The following is a 12,595-nucleotide window of genomic DNA, read 5'->3' as shown; positions in this document are numbered from 1 at the left end:
TCAGGAGTGCTCTGATGGTGTTTCCTGCTTGGCAGGGGGTTGGACTCGATGGCCCTTGTGGTCTCTTCCAACTCTATGATTCTATGATTCTAAGTATGAATGCTTTGTTTAGCTTGCTAATGCGGATATAAAATACTATATTTAGGGAGGTAGCCGTGTTGGTCTACCATAGTTGAAACAAAATTAAAAAATTCCTTCCAGTAGCACCTTAGAGACCAACTAAGTTTGTTATTGGTATGAGTTTTCGTGTGCATGCACACTTCTTCAGATACCGAGTGTGCATGCACACGAAAGCTCATATCAATAACAAACTTAGTTGGTCTCTAAAGTGCTACTGGAAGGAATATACAGTATTTAGGGAATGTGCTTGCTTTTCTTGTGCTTTAAGTATTGATAACTTTTTAAAACTGCTCCTATGAGCGGCTTCTGAGCATAATTTGCTAAATATTCACTGGGCAATTTGCAGAATGGCCACAGGTTCCCCATCTGTGATGTAACCACATCAGGATTCATAGAAGTCAAGGTGATTTTAAGCAGAGGTTGGATAGCCACCTGTCATGGATACTTTAGCTGAGATTCCTGCATTGGGGGGGTTGGACTAGATGACCCGTGGATCCCTTCCAGCTCTAAGATTCTATAATTTTAGTGCCTTGGAATAGGAGCAACAAACTGATTATTCAAATACTGTCCCCAGTCTTGCTCCACCCTGAAGGCACACAAAAGAAATTTGTATCAAGTTCTGGGGAGAAATTTGCCCATTAGTCTTACTCATAAGGGCAGAGGAAGGAATATTTTCAAGATTTTTAAAAAAAGAGGCTTTTCACACTTTAATGTTACAGTCCTGTTTTTTAATTGTGTTTCTCGGTGGTTCTCAACAGCAAAACTCTTCACTTGAAACAAAACTTTAGACGAACGCTTACAATAAAACATTTTAAAGAGATTAAAGGATGGTGATTATTGGGAAAGGCAGCGGGAGGAGCAACTTTAGGAAAATAAGAAGCTGCCTTCGACTCTCCCAGTCCCATTTACAGATGCCCAGGCTCTGTGTAATTTGAGGAACATTGCAACAACGGTGTGATTTGGGGTTGCTGGCTTGCTTCCTTCGGAAGCCCCCCTGTGTTCTGACAAGGGGTGATCAGACCTCACTCAAGGACTACATTCCCACGTTACGGCCCTTTACAAAGTTTCCGAGCACAATTCAAAGTGCTGGTGTTGACCTTTAAAGCCCTAAACGGCTCTGGCCCAGTATACCCGAAGGAGCGTCTCCACCCCCATCGTTCTGCCCGGACGCTGAGGTCCAGCGCCGAGGGCCTTCTGGAGGTTCCCTCATTGCGAGGAGCAAAGCTACAGGGAACCAGGCAGAGGGCCTTCTCGGTAGTGGCGCCCGCCCTGTGGAACGCCCTCCCATCAGATGTTAAAGCGATAAACAACTACCTGACATTCAGAAGACATCTTAAAGCAGCCCTGTTCAGGGAAGTTTTTACGGTAATGTGTGATATTTTAGTGTATTTTTGGTTTCTATGGAAGCTGCCCAGAGTGGCTGGGGAAACTAAGCCAGATGGGCGGGGTAATAATAATAATAATAATAATAATAATAATAATAATAATAAAATTTATTATTATTATTATTATTATTATTATTATTATTATTATTTACCCTTGCATTGCCTGCTGCTGTAGCGACCTTACTCTACAAGCCTTAGATGCATTTTTGGGGAATCTCTGTGGCGCTTTCCCTCTCCCACGCGACTCAGTTCGCAACCCTGCCTTCTTTCCCCACGCGCGTGCAGTTACGTGTATAGAAAACGGGTGGCGCCACCCTCCCGCATAGTAATTTGACATCTGTTTTATATATATAACATGCCGGGGGGCGCTGCTGTGCCTTGCAGCTCCCCCAGACCCCGCGCAGAGGTTGCTGTTTTGTTTTGATCCCCCTTGCTGCCTGCCTACTTTTTCCCTCTGTCCTCGCTGCAGCGACTGTTGTAGCGGGGTTTGATTTTCTGCCGGCACAGGAAGGGGCTGGAAGTAGCTGGGGAGGAAGGAGGGCGGCGAGGGGTCGCATGGCGCGCTGCGATCGGAGATCGACTTTTTCTTTGACTTTATGATTGGCCAGGGAAAACCCCCTTCGCCTGGGGCGCCCAGTTGCTGATCGGCGCCTGCAGAGGGGGAGAAACCTTTCGGGTCTCCGCCCACTCCTGCGCGCCCGACCGAAGTGGAGACTGTGTGCCCACCTACTCCCTGGACTCAGCCCCCCAAGAGGGGAACCCCGAAGGTATCCAGCGATTAACTCCGGAACAGCCGGACACTCTAGGTAACTGTGGCGTGGGGCAGGTAGGGGTCCACGTCCCCTTTTCCTCCTGCTACGTTGCTGGGGAATGTCAGATCAGCTGACAATGGGTAATGATCTGAGAGCCATACGAGAGAGTTGTTTTGTTTTGTTTTCTGCACACTTGCGTAGTCCTTTCCAACGTGTTACTCAAAAGGGACGGAAGGCGGCCTATGTAAAGGCGACCCTGCTTTATGCTCGCGACAACCTTGCGAGGTAGGCGAGGCTGGGATTGTGTGACCAGTCTGTGTTCACCCCACATTTCCCCCAGTGAGACCCAATGCCTTTGGCCAAGGCACAGTCTGACCCCCTCCTTTGGTGATCCTCGTAGAACTCTGGCCCAGTGGTTGCTATTAATTTGATTTTTAATTGATTTTAGAATATTGATTTTAGAATGCTGTGTTACTTTTATTGTTGTTAGCTGCTCTGAGCCCGGGTTCGGCTGGGGAGGGTGGGAAATAAATAAAAAATTATTATTATTATTATTATTATTATTCAATCTGCAATTTCTTAACCCTAAAAATCAGCTTAATGCAGATTTGTATTTGAAGATTACACACTCCAGCCGGGCAAAAACTCTCAAGGAGGTTACAAAGCAGAGCCTGCCAGAAGGGGGCGGGTATGGCCTCCAGAGAGTCTTGGGGGGTCAGAATTCCCCACTGCACCCCAAAATCTAAGGTTCCCCATCTCTGAAACAGGCCTTTATAAAACACTCAGGTATCTTGCTGGAAAGGAGCTTGGGAAGTTGCCTAAATATTTGTCCATCTAGCAGCTGGCGCAGTGATGCCTACTCTGTCTGGCAGCAGGTCTCCGGCAGAGGCCTCTACCCCTGCCCCCAATCACCTCCTTCCTGGTCCTTTTCAAACTGGAAATGCCAGGGACTTGAACCGGGGAACATCCCTTCTTAAAATGAACCCTTTTGCTGATTTTCTGTTTTTTTTCATCACAGCCTGCCACGTATCCGTCTGCCATCTTCTGCCCCAACCCAGTGCATTCTGCTGAAAGAAGGAATGGCTACAGAAGAACCAGCTCAGGTAGGGGGGAGATCTTCACATGGTTTATTTTAGTAGTGGCAATTTCAAGAAGGTTTCTAAGCCATCGTGCCTGTGAACAAGAAAGGTGTGCATCTCAAGAGTTGGGATTTGAGTACCATGAAAGGGAACAGATCAGTCCTCTGGAGCACAATCTAGTTGGGCTGGTTTGAATGCAGTAGTAGTTTCGTGTGCTTCTCATTCATTCAGAAAATATGTAGACTGGGGGTAGGAAGCGTTTGGCCCTTTAAATCCCATTAGCCCCAACCGGCATGGTCAGAGTTGATGAGAGTCCAACAACGTATTGAGGACCAGAGTTTCCCCACTTCTGAAGTATAGGGTTGTGGTCTTAGACATGTTGCCATATGCAGATGATACCCAGCTCTACATCTCTTTTAAATCAGAACCAGTGAAGGTCCTGTGTGAGTGTCTGGAGGCGGTTGGAGGATGGATGGCAGCTAACAGATTGAGGTTGAATCCTGACAAGACAGAAGTACTGTTTTGGGGGGACAGGGTTTGGGCAGGTATGGAGGACTCCCTGGTCCTGAATCAGCTAACTGTGACCCTGAAGGACCAGGTGCACAGCCTGGGAGTCATTCTGGACTCACAGCTGTCCATGGAGGCACAGGTCAATTCTGTGTCCAGGGCAGCTGTTTATCAGCTCCATCTGGTTAGCCGGCTGAGACCCTACCTGCCCACAGACTGTCTTGCCAGAGTGGTGCACGCTCTGGTTATCTCCCGCTTGGACTACTGCAATGCACTCTACGTGGGGCTACCTTTGAAGGTGACCCGGAAACTACAACTAATCCAGAATGAAGCAGCTAGACTGGTGACTGGGAGTGGCCGCCGAGACCATATAACACCGGTCCTGAAAGACCTACATTGACACCCAGTACATTTCCGAGCACAATTCAAAGTGTTGGTGTTGACCTTTAAAGCCCTAAACCAGGCATCCTCAAACGCGGCCCTCCAGCTGTTTTGAGACTACAACTCCATCATCCCTAGCTAACAGGACCAGTGGTCAGGGATGATGGGAATTGTAGTCCCAAAACAACTGGAGGGCCGAGTTTGCGGAAGCCTGCCCTAAACGGCCTCATCCCCAGTATACCTGAATAAGCGTCTCCATCCCCATCATTCAGCCTGGAGACTGAGGTCCAGCTCCGAGGACCTTCTGGCATTTCACTCACTGTGAAATGTGAGGTTACAGGGAACCAGGCAGAGGGCCTTCTCGGTGGTGGCACCTGCCCTGTGGAATGCCCTCCCATCAGATGTCAAGGAAATAAACAACTATCTGACTTTTAGAAGACATCTGAAGGCAGCCCTGTGTTGGGAAGTTTTTAATGTTTGATGTTTTAGTCTGTTCTTAATCTGTTGGAAGCCACCCAGAGTGGCTGGGGAAACCCAGCCGGATGGGTGGGGTATAAATAAATTATTATTATTATTATTATTATTATTATTATTATTATATATTACTATCATCTTTTCACGGCACAGGAATTTAGGATTTTGTTAGTGTGGAACACACAGAGCCCTGGGCCCAGGAAGCCTATGCCCTGCAGCGATTGTTGTTAATACAGCAGGCAGTGAGCTTAGGAGCCTAGTTGTTTTAGGAGCTGGGCACACCTGAGGAGGAAGACGAAGAAGGGGAGAAAACAGTGCACCTGTCTCACCCTGGTCAAGCATCGCCCACGAATGATACTGCAGTAGGGGAAGAAGAGGACTGTGCAGCATCCCCAGGTAAAAAGCCCCAGTTATTTCTGTCTTTCTGTGAGCCACTGCATCACCCTTGGCTTCGCTGCACTAGGACCGCCCTCAAACTTTTTGGTTCTGGGTTTCTACTGGCCATGAGGGTCCTCTGAAGTAGCTCAAGTGCTCAGGACAGATTGCCTGCCCTTTGTCCCATGTGGCAGTCAGATGCAAATCTAAGGGACACCAAAGATTGGACATCAATTCTTGGAGATAAAGAAATGCACACTAGGTGATATCATTTTCAGTTGCTATTTTTAAACTACCGGGGTTTGGCTTTGTTGTCGGGTTTTTTTTAATGAGCCAGACCTTTGTTGTGTGTCAGCCTTTTGAAACATGCACGCAATGACTGGAGAAAGAGAAAGTTTTACTTTAGGACAGGCGTTCTCAAACTGTGGTCCGCAGGCTACCAGAGATCTGTGAGTTTCACTCTGGTGGTCTGCGACGTGTCTGTGGTTTCGTGGTTGAAGATGGGAGGTGGACATCCGCTCACTCTGGCTGGGGCTGATGGGAACTGGAGTTTACTCATAACCAGAGGACTACGGGTTCTCCATCCCTGGGCAAACAGGAAGGATTTAACAGGAGCTCTGGCAGAGAAAAGGTGTCAGGTATATATTATTCCTGTGCACAAATCGTTGCATCCAACTGAATAACTGTTGCGTGTGGAACGACTTCTCTGAACAACTTTCTTCTCTCTCTTCTACCCACGTGCTCCCAAATCTTCTATGGGAGTTCCCCCAACCCTCCCACAGCAGATTTGGGAATGGTCCACGGGTGTTTGGAGTTGAGATGCACTTGAGGAAGTTGTTCCGCACATGCAAGGACTCAGCTGAATTCACGTGCAGCCTCTCAGAAAAGAATTCTGGTGTTTACCTGACAGGAGATTCTGTCTATCAAAAACAGGATCTCCAAGCTCTGCTGGGGGTGCCCAACCAGAAGGAGGAGAAACGGCCTGGGGGCTTTATCTCCAGTATTCAGAGGAAGCCAAGAGCCCAAGCGATAGCGATGGTTCAGATGGAAACCACAGCTGGGAATCTCAGGCAGTCCTTGTGTGCTCTCCTTGCCTAGTTCCATCTTGCCCTGGTCAGGAGCTGACAGAGCAAGCAGTGGGTTCTTGGAGGTTTTGGGGCTTTGTTTTTTTTTTTTTAATTTTGCAAGATTTATATGCCGTTCGAATAGAATAGTATAAAATATTCATTTTTTAAAAGATAAGACAGACTTAAATAAGAGCACACATAATAAAACTACCCAAATAGGAATAAAAATCAAGTGATTCTGTGAAAACTACATGTTTGGGTGGGCTTGCCAAAACAAGAGAGTTATAGCAGGCATCTGTGCAAGATGCTGTTGGACTACAACTCCCATCATTCCTGATGATTAGACATGCACGCTGGGGCTGACGGGAGTTGTAGAGTCCAGCAAAATCTGGAGGGGCATGGGTTTGTCATGTCTCACTTGTAGAATCAGGCCTTTGGCGTCCATGCCATTCCGGCTGCTGTGGTAATGGGAGCCATTTTGTGCTTTACAATATGATATGATAATCTTTATTGTCATTGTCCCATACAGAACAACAAAATTGAAAATCTACATCAGATATTCAGAAACCAACAAGCCTGCTATCCCAGCCTGGTTAGCCCCCTAAAAACTCTGATACCCCATAATTGAATACAATATACTCCCATAGAGACTACCTTACACTGCATTTAAAACCAAAATCGCATTTGAATAGAAACTGTTTCTCAGGTGGCTAGTCCTAGTCTTTATAACCCTGTACCTTCTTCCAGAAGGCAAAAGCTGAAAGAGTTCATTTCCGGGGTGCGAACTATCCTGCACTATCTCTGCAGCTTTCTTATGGCACCTGGAAGCATAGATTTGATCCAAGGTAGGGAGAGTGCACCCAATTATTCTCTCCGCAGTCTTTACAACCCTGGACAACATTGTTTTTTCCCTGACCGTGCAGCTCCCAAACCACACACACAGACCATAAGTTAATACACTCTCAACAGTACAATGGTAAAATGCCATCAACAGGTCCTTTGAGAGATTATTTTTTCCGGAGGATTCTCCGGAATCTGTGAATGACACATTCATGTGGGTTTCTTTTCAGAGAGTGAAAACAAGGAAGAGTTCCCAGAGACTGTGAGGTCTCACATGGCCTGTGGAAGAAGGCGGTCCTCAGACGCTAAGAAGTGGGAATCCCACGAGAAGCGAGATGAAAACTTTCTCAGAGAGAGCTGGGCTTGCCCTCCTCCCTATACGGAGGTTCTTGGGGGCCCTCAGGACTGTGCGACCCACCAGGGGCTCAGCAACCATCACAAGGAGCGTGGGAAGATCCTTAAGGCCCGGCCCCCCAACCTCATTACCCGCCAGAGACTTCATGGGAGCATGAAGCTCCACCGCTGTGCCGACTGCGGGAGAGGCTTTGGCCTCCTCTCGAACCTCATCCGCCACCAGAGGACCCACATTGGGGGGAAGCCCTACAAATGTCCTGACTGCGGGAAAGAATTTGGCCACAGATCGGCCCTCATCACTCACCGGCGCATCCACACCGGGGAGAAGCCGTATGTGTGCAACGAATGCGGGAAAAGCTTCAACGTGGTGTCGAACCTTCTGCGCCACCAGAGGAGTCACACGGGAGAGAAGCCGTACCAGTGCCCCGACTGTGGGCGCTGCTGCAGCCAGAGGTCTCACCTGGTCACTCACCTGCGCCTCCACACCGGGGAGAGGCCTTACCTGTGCCTGGAGTGTGGGAAAAGCTTCAACGTCAGCTCCGACCTTATCAAACACCGGAGAATCCACACGGGCGAGAAGCCTTACGAGTGCCGCTACTGCGGGAAGCGCTTCAGCGGCAGTTCAAACCTTATCACACACCAGAGGCTCCACACGGGCGAGAAGCCCTACGTCTGCCCAGAGTGCGGCAAAAGCTTTCCCATCAGCTCCAAGCTCATCGCTCACCAGAGAATCCACACCGTGGAGAAACCCTATGATGGCACCGACTGGGGGAAAAGTTTTCCCGAAAGGCCTCGCCTGGCCAGGCGCCAGCAGAGCCCATACCGCCGAGAGAAACGCTTCAAGTGTAGCGACTGTGGGAAGAGTTTCACCACCAGCTCCTACCTTATCACTCACCAGCGCACCCACACGGGGGAGACCCCTTACATCTGCGGGGACTGTGGGAAAAGCTTCACTGTCATCTCCAACCTTGCCAGACACCAGAGAATCCACACGGGAGAGAAGCCCTACCAGTGCCCGGACTGCGGGAGGAGCTACAGCCAACGGGCCCACTTGACGACGCACCTTAGAGTCCACACAGGAGAGAAGCCTTACATCTGCGCCGACTGTGGGAAGAGCTTCAACGTCAACTCGTCCCTCACAAAACACCGGAGAATCCACACAGGCGAAAAGCCCTACATGTGCCCTGACTGTGGGAAAACGTTCAGCCAGAGCTCCAACGTCATCACGCATCGAAAGCTCCACCATGGAGAGAGCCTCAGTGGCCCCACAAGGATCCTTCAGATCAAATAGAACTTCCCATCTCTACCTAGTGACTGGTGCCTCTCTGTGTGGGATGTGAAACACAGAGCAGTCAAATACAACATTCCTAGAGTGGACATAAGGAGGGGGTGTCTGGACCAGCCAGGAGGAACTTCCTGTTTCCACCTGGGCTGGGACAAACTTCCTCTACATGTGACCAAAGGTGGGCGTGACCACACCTTTGCAGGTAACAAAATAGCACAGGGGAGGCAGCCATCTCTCTCTCTGACTCCATTCGTCGAAGAAGCAACTGTTGAATGGTCTCTTTAAATTTGAAGGTTCATTATTGTTCAACAAGATGTGTATTTCTTTAAAGGCCAGAGCAAATAACGTGACCTAGTTTTAAAGCCAGGGCGATAATTAATTTGTTGTTAGTGACCAGCAAGTAGGAATAAGAAAACTGCCAAAGAAATGTGGGATAGTCTTGCAGCAGTACATATTAGAAGCAGCTGTACCAGATGAAGTTGCAGCCTGGTGGCGGCACACTTGAGACATCTAGAGGCGATATGCGGTGAATTGATTCGAAGGGACATGGAGATACCTGATATTCAGTATGTATTTACCATTCTTTGTTCCCTTAATGAGGACTTTGATGGTGTAGCTAGCCAGATATCTGCTGTTCCACCAGCACAATTAACTGTGGAAGGGGTAACTGCAAGATTAATGGGCTGTTCTTCCAGCCAAGAGAGGACAAAGGAACTATCTCCTTATGGGATAGATTCCAGGTCTATATATTTTGTAACTTAAGTCCGCCTTCTGGGATCCATCTGTAAACAGAATGTGAGTAAACTATTTTATACTTTTACACAAGACTGTGTCGTGTCTAATCTTTTTAAGAGGGAATAAAGGGGAAATTACCAGGAAACTTATTTTAGAGGCTTATACAAGCCTGGCAAACGTTATCCGCTGTACAGTACAAGTTTAAAAAGGGAATGTTGTTGTTGTTTAGTCGTGTCCGACTCTTCGTGACCCTATGGATCAGAGCACGCCAGGCACTCTTGTCTTCCACTGCCTCCCGCAGTTTGGTCAAACTCATGCTGGTAGCTTCGAGAACACTGTCCAACCATCTCGTCCTCTCTCATCCCCTTCTCCTTGTGCTTTCCCAACATCAGGGTCTTTTCCAGGGAGTCTTCTCTTCTCATGAGGTGGCCAAAGTATTGGAGCCTCAGCTTCACGATCTGTCTTTCCAGTGAGCACTCAGGGCTGATTTCCTTCAGAATGGAGAGGTTTGATCTTCTTGCAGTCCATGGGACTCTCAAGAGTCTCCTCCAGCACCATAATTCAAAAGCATCAATTCTTCGGCGATCAGCCTTCTTTATGGTCCAGCTCTCACTTCCATACATCACTACTGGGAAAACCAGAGCTTTAACTATACGGGCCTTTGTTGGCAAGGTGATGTCTTTGCTTTTTAAGATGCTGTCTAGGTTTGCCATCGCTTTTCTCCCAAAAAGAAAAGGGGAAAAGGGAATGTTACTCTGCTAAATTATAGAACTTGTTAACACAAGTTGGGAAGGATATAATTAAACAACATATCCTCTCCTGCCTCCCTGAACATTCCCACAGTCTGGGGGTCTGGCTGCCTTTGAGCCAGTGCCCAGTCGCTTGTTCCTCACTGAGTTTGAGATACGGTTAGGTGCTCAGGTGGAGTAAATAAACACCTGCAAACTTGCATTTTATCGCCAACCAGAACCTCCAGCTGAACAGAGTCCTTTTGTGTGGGATCTGCCTCAGCCAGCCTGGTTTGATCAGTATATATCAAGGAATCATGACAGGCTGGATCCTTGGATCCCTTGGTGACTTCAAGAAAGGCTTTCCTCCCAAATCATTTTGTCTTTCTAATCAGAAGAGAATCCACTATTGAGAATGACCTCTCTCTGCTCTGGTGACATGTGGGGGAAATGTTCAAACATTTGGAAGAAATTTAAGGACTATCTTAGGAAATATTGCAAAATTAATGAATGTTAGAATGACGTGGGTTCAGAAGTTAAGTGGTTTTCAGCGGTATTGATTAAGAAAAAGAAAAGAAAGGTGAAAATTAATTTGAGAATAAGGGAGAGGATTTGTTGAACTGATAATTCAGAAATTGGAATACAGAAAGGGGAGGTATGAGGAGGTCGGGGAAGTAAGGTATATTAAAATAAGGGTCTGAAATTATACTTGTTTGTTGTTTGTTGTTTGTTTTATTGTTTTTTGTGTAATATTTGAAAATGTAATAAATATCTTTTTTAAAAAAAGAAAGAAATGTTCAAACATCATACATGATCCTGGCGACTCTCTTACGCATTCCCACAAAGGAGAAGTTATATTTAAGGCTTCTGACAGAAAGTGCTGTTGCACCTTTGACCGTCCCCAGTTGTCATTTCAGGGAATTAGGATGCACAGCTGACCCTGAACATCTGGTAGGGCTCTTTGGATCTGAAGCATAGCTTTGCAGCCCTTAGCTGATCTGGTAACTGGAAGAGAGAACGACTTCAGTAAAAATGGCTTCCTTGATTTTATGCCTCCAACCTGTTTGCTAGAATTAGAGAGGACAAAGATCTCAGAAAACATTTTTGGGTGGGGGAGTAAATGGAGAAAGTCTTGACTTTGGTGCCTGTCGTATGACAATAAAAGGATGCTTTTGTTAGTTATTCTGTACTTTCTTAACTAGCACTGATGGTTGCTGAACTACTATTGTCACCGGGTTGCTCAACGTGGAGTAGCCATTTTGCAGTTTATACAGCCACTGAGTTAGCAGGGTGATCGCAATAATCCATGCAATAATAAATACACAGTGTGAAGGGTGGGCAGCCTAAACAGAGCAGTTCTTAGGCTTCCCAAGGAATGAGAATTTACTGTTAAATCACTGAGAATTGTAGCTCTGTGAGGGCGTCTCAAGGTAACTCTCAGCACCCTTAACAAACTACAGTTCCCAGGATTCTCTGGGGGAAGCCATGACTGTTCAAAATGGTATGACATTGCAGATGGGGTCTAAGTTCAGCTACCCAGCACATGCCACAAATACCTGCTTATAGCCCTCCAAATGTCATCCGATTCCAACTTCCTTCAGTCCCAGCTGGTCAGGGATGATCACAGTTGGAGTCCAGCAGGGTGGATTTGGTTTAAATCACAATTTAAATCACTAGTCAGTAAGACTTGATTTAAATCACTAGTTAGTAAGACTTGATTTAAATCATTTTTTTTTTTTTTACAGAAAGACTCATTCTTTCTGGTATAATCTTAATATTTACAACCAGAGGAAGGTTTCATTTTTGGAATAATAAATTTTCAGAGTATTTTTTACAGTTAAAAATTACTGATTTGGTTATACTATTAGAAATACATAGATAATTATGAAATTATTGTGAGGTTTAATAAGTTAACTGTTTATATTTGGACAACTTTTCTGCTGTACTTTATTGGAAGGAAAATATAATTGGTTCCTTAATAACAATTTAAACTAGTTATTTAACTAAAACAATAACATTATAGCATATGTATCCATGTTTGTTAACTGATGTGGTTAAACTTTGTTGTTGTTGTTTTAAAAAACTTAGACTGAGTTTTAGCACACATGAAAAACTTAAAACAAATCCTTACTTCCCGAGGAATAGCCTTTGGACTGTAATGTAACTTAAATAGAAAACTAACTTTTGAAAGATTTTTCCTCCAAAAGCATTTTATTTTAAAAATCTTATTTAAATTTTAAAAAATCTGATTTTTAAATATATATTTTTTAAAATCATTGATTTTTTCCCTACCCTGGAGTCCAGAAATTCCCTGGTTTCGGGAAATGCATCTGCCATTCACAGTTTAATGGTTTACTCTGGAGATTGCTGCGTAAGACGAATGTGGCTGCTGCATCAAATCTCTGAAGCAGCTCTTCAACGTTGCAACTGATTTTTGCCAGAGCAACAGTTTCCAAACAGCAAGGATCTTTCAAATACATGAACAAATTTACACCAAGGAACTCCAAACATAC

At 46.0% G+C, this 12,595-nt stretch overlaps 1 protein-coding gene across 4 annotated transcripts; it reads left to right on the top strand.

Moving 5' to 3' along the window:
* Positions 1-2,319: 2,319 nt before the first annotated feature.
* Positions 2,320-10,622, top strand: LOC307208459 (uncharacterized protein). 4 transcript variants are annotated; one of them, XM_079963041.1, is made up of 5 exons: positions 2,320-2,542; positions 3,276-3,360; positions 4,968-5,094; positions 6,007-6,186; positions 7,211-10,622. In XM_079963041.1, the coding sequence occupies exons 1-5, from the start codon at positions 2,376-2,378 to the stop codon at positions 8,623-8,625; spliced, it is 1,974 nt and encodes a 657-aa protein (XP_079819167.1). In that variant the 5' UTR covers positions 2,320-2,375; the 3' UTR covers positions 8,626-10,622. The 4 variants fall into 4 exon arrangements, with proteins under 4 accessions (XP_079819167.1, XP_079819168.1, XP_079819170.1 ...); XM_079963042.1 differs by lacking the exon at positions 6,007-6,186 and having other exon boundaries at positions 2,322-2,542; XM_079963044.1 differs by lacking the exons at positions 2,320-2,542; positions 3,276-3,360; positions 6,007-6,186 and having other exon boundaries at positions 4,976-5,335; positions 7,211-10,620.
* Positions 10,623-12,595: the final 1,973 nt, after the last annotated feature.

The sequence above is a fragment of the Podarcis cretensis genome (assembly GCF_951804945.1).
Source record: "Podarcis cretensis genome assembly, chromosome: 2".
In the NCBI taxonomy this organism is placed as follows: domain Eukaryota; kingdom Metazoa; phylum Chordata; class Lepidosauria; order Squamata; family Lacertidae; genus Podarcis; species Podarcis cretensis.
Note: the sequence above shows the minus strand (reverse complement) of the source record. Positions and strands in the feature narration are given on the sequence as shown.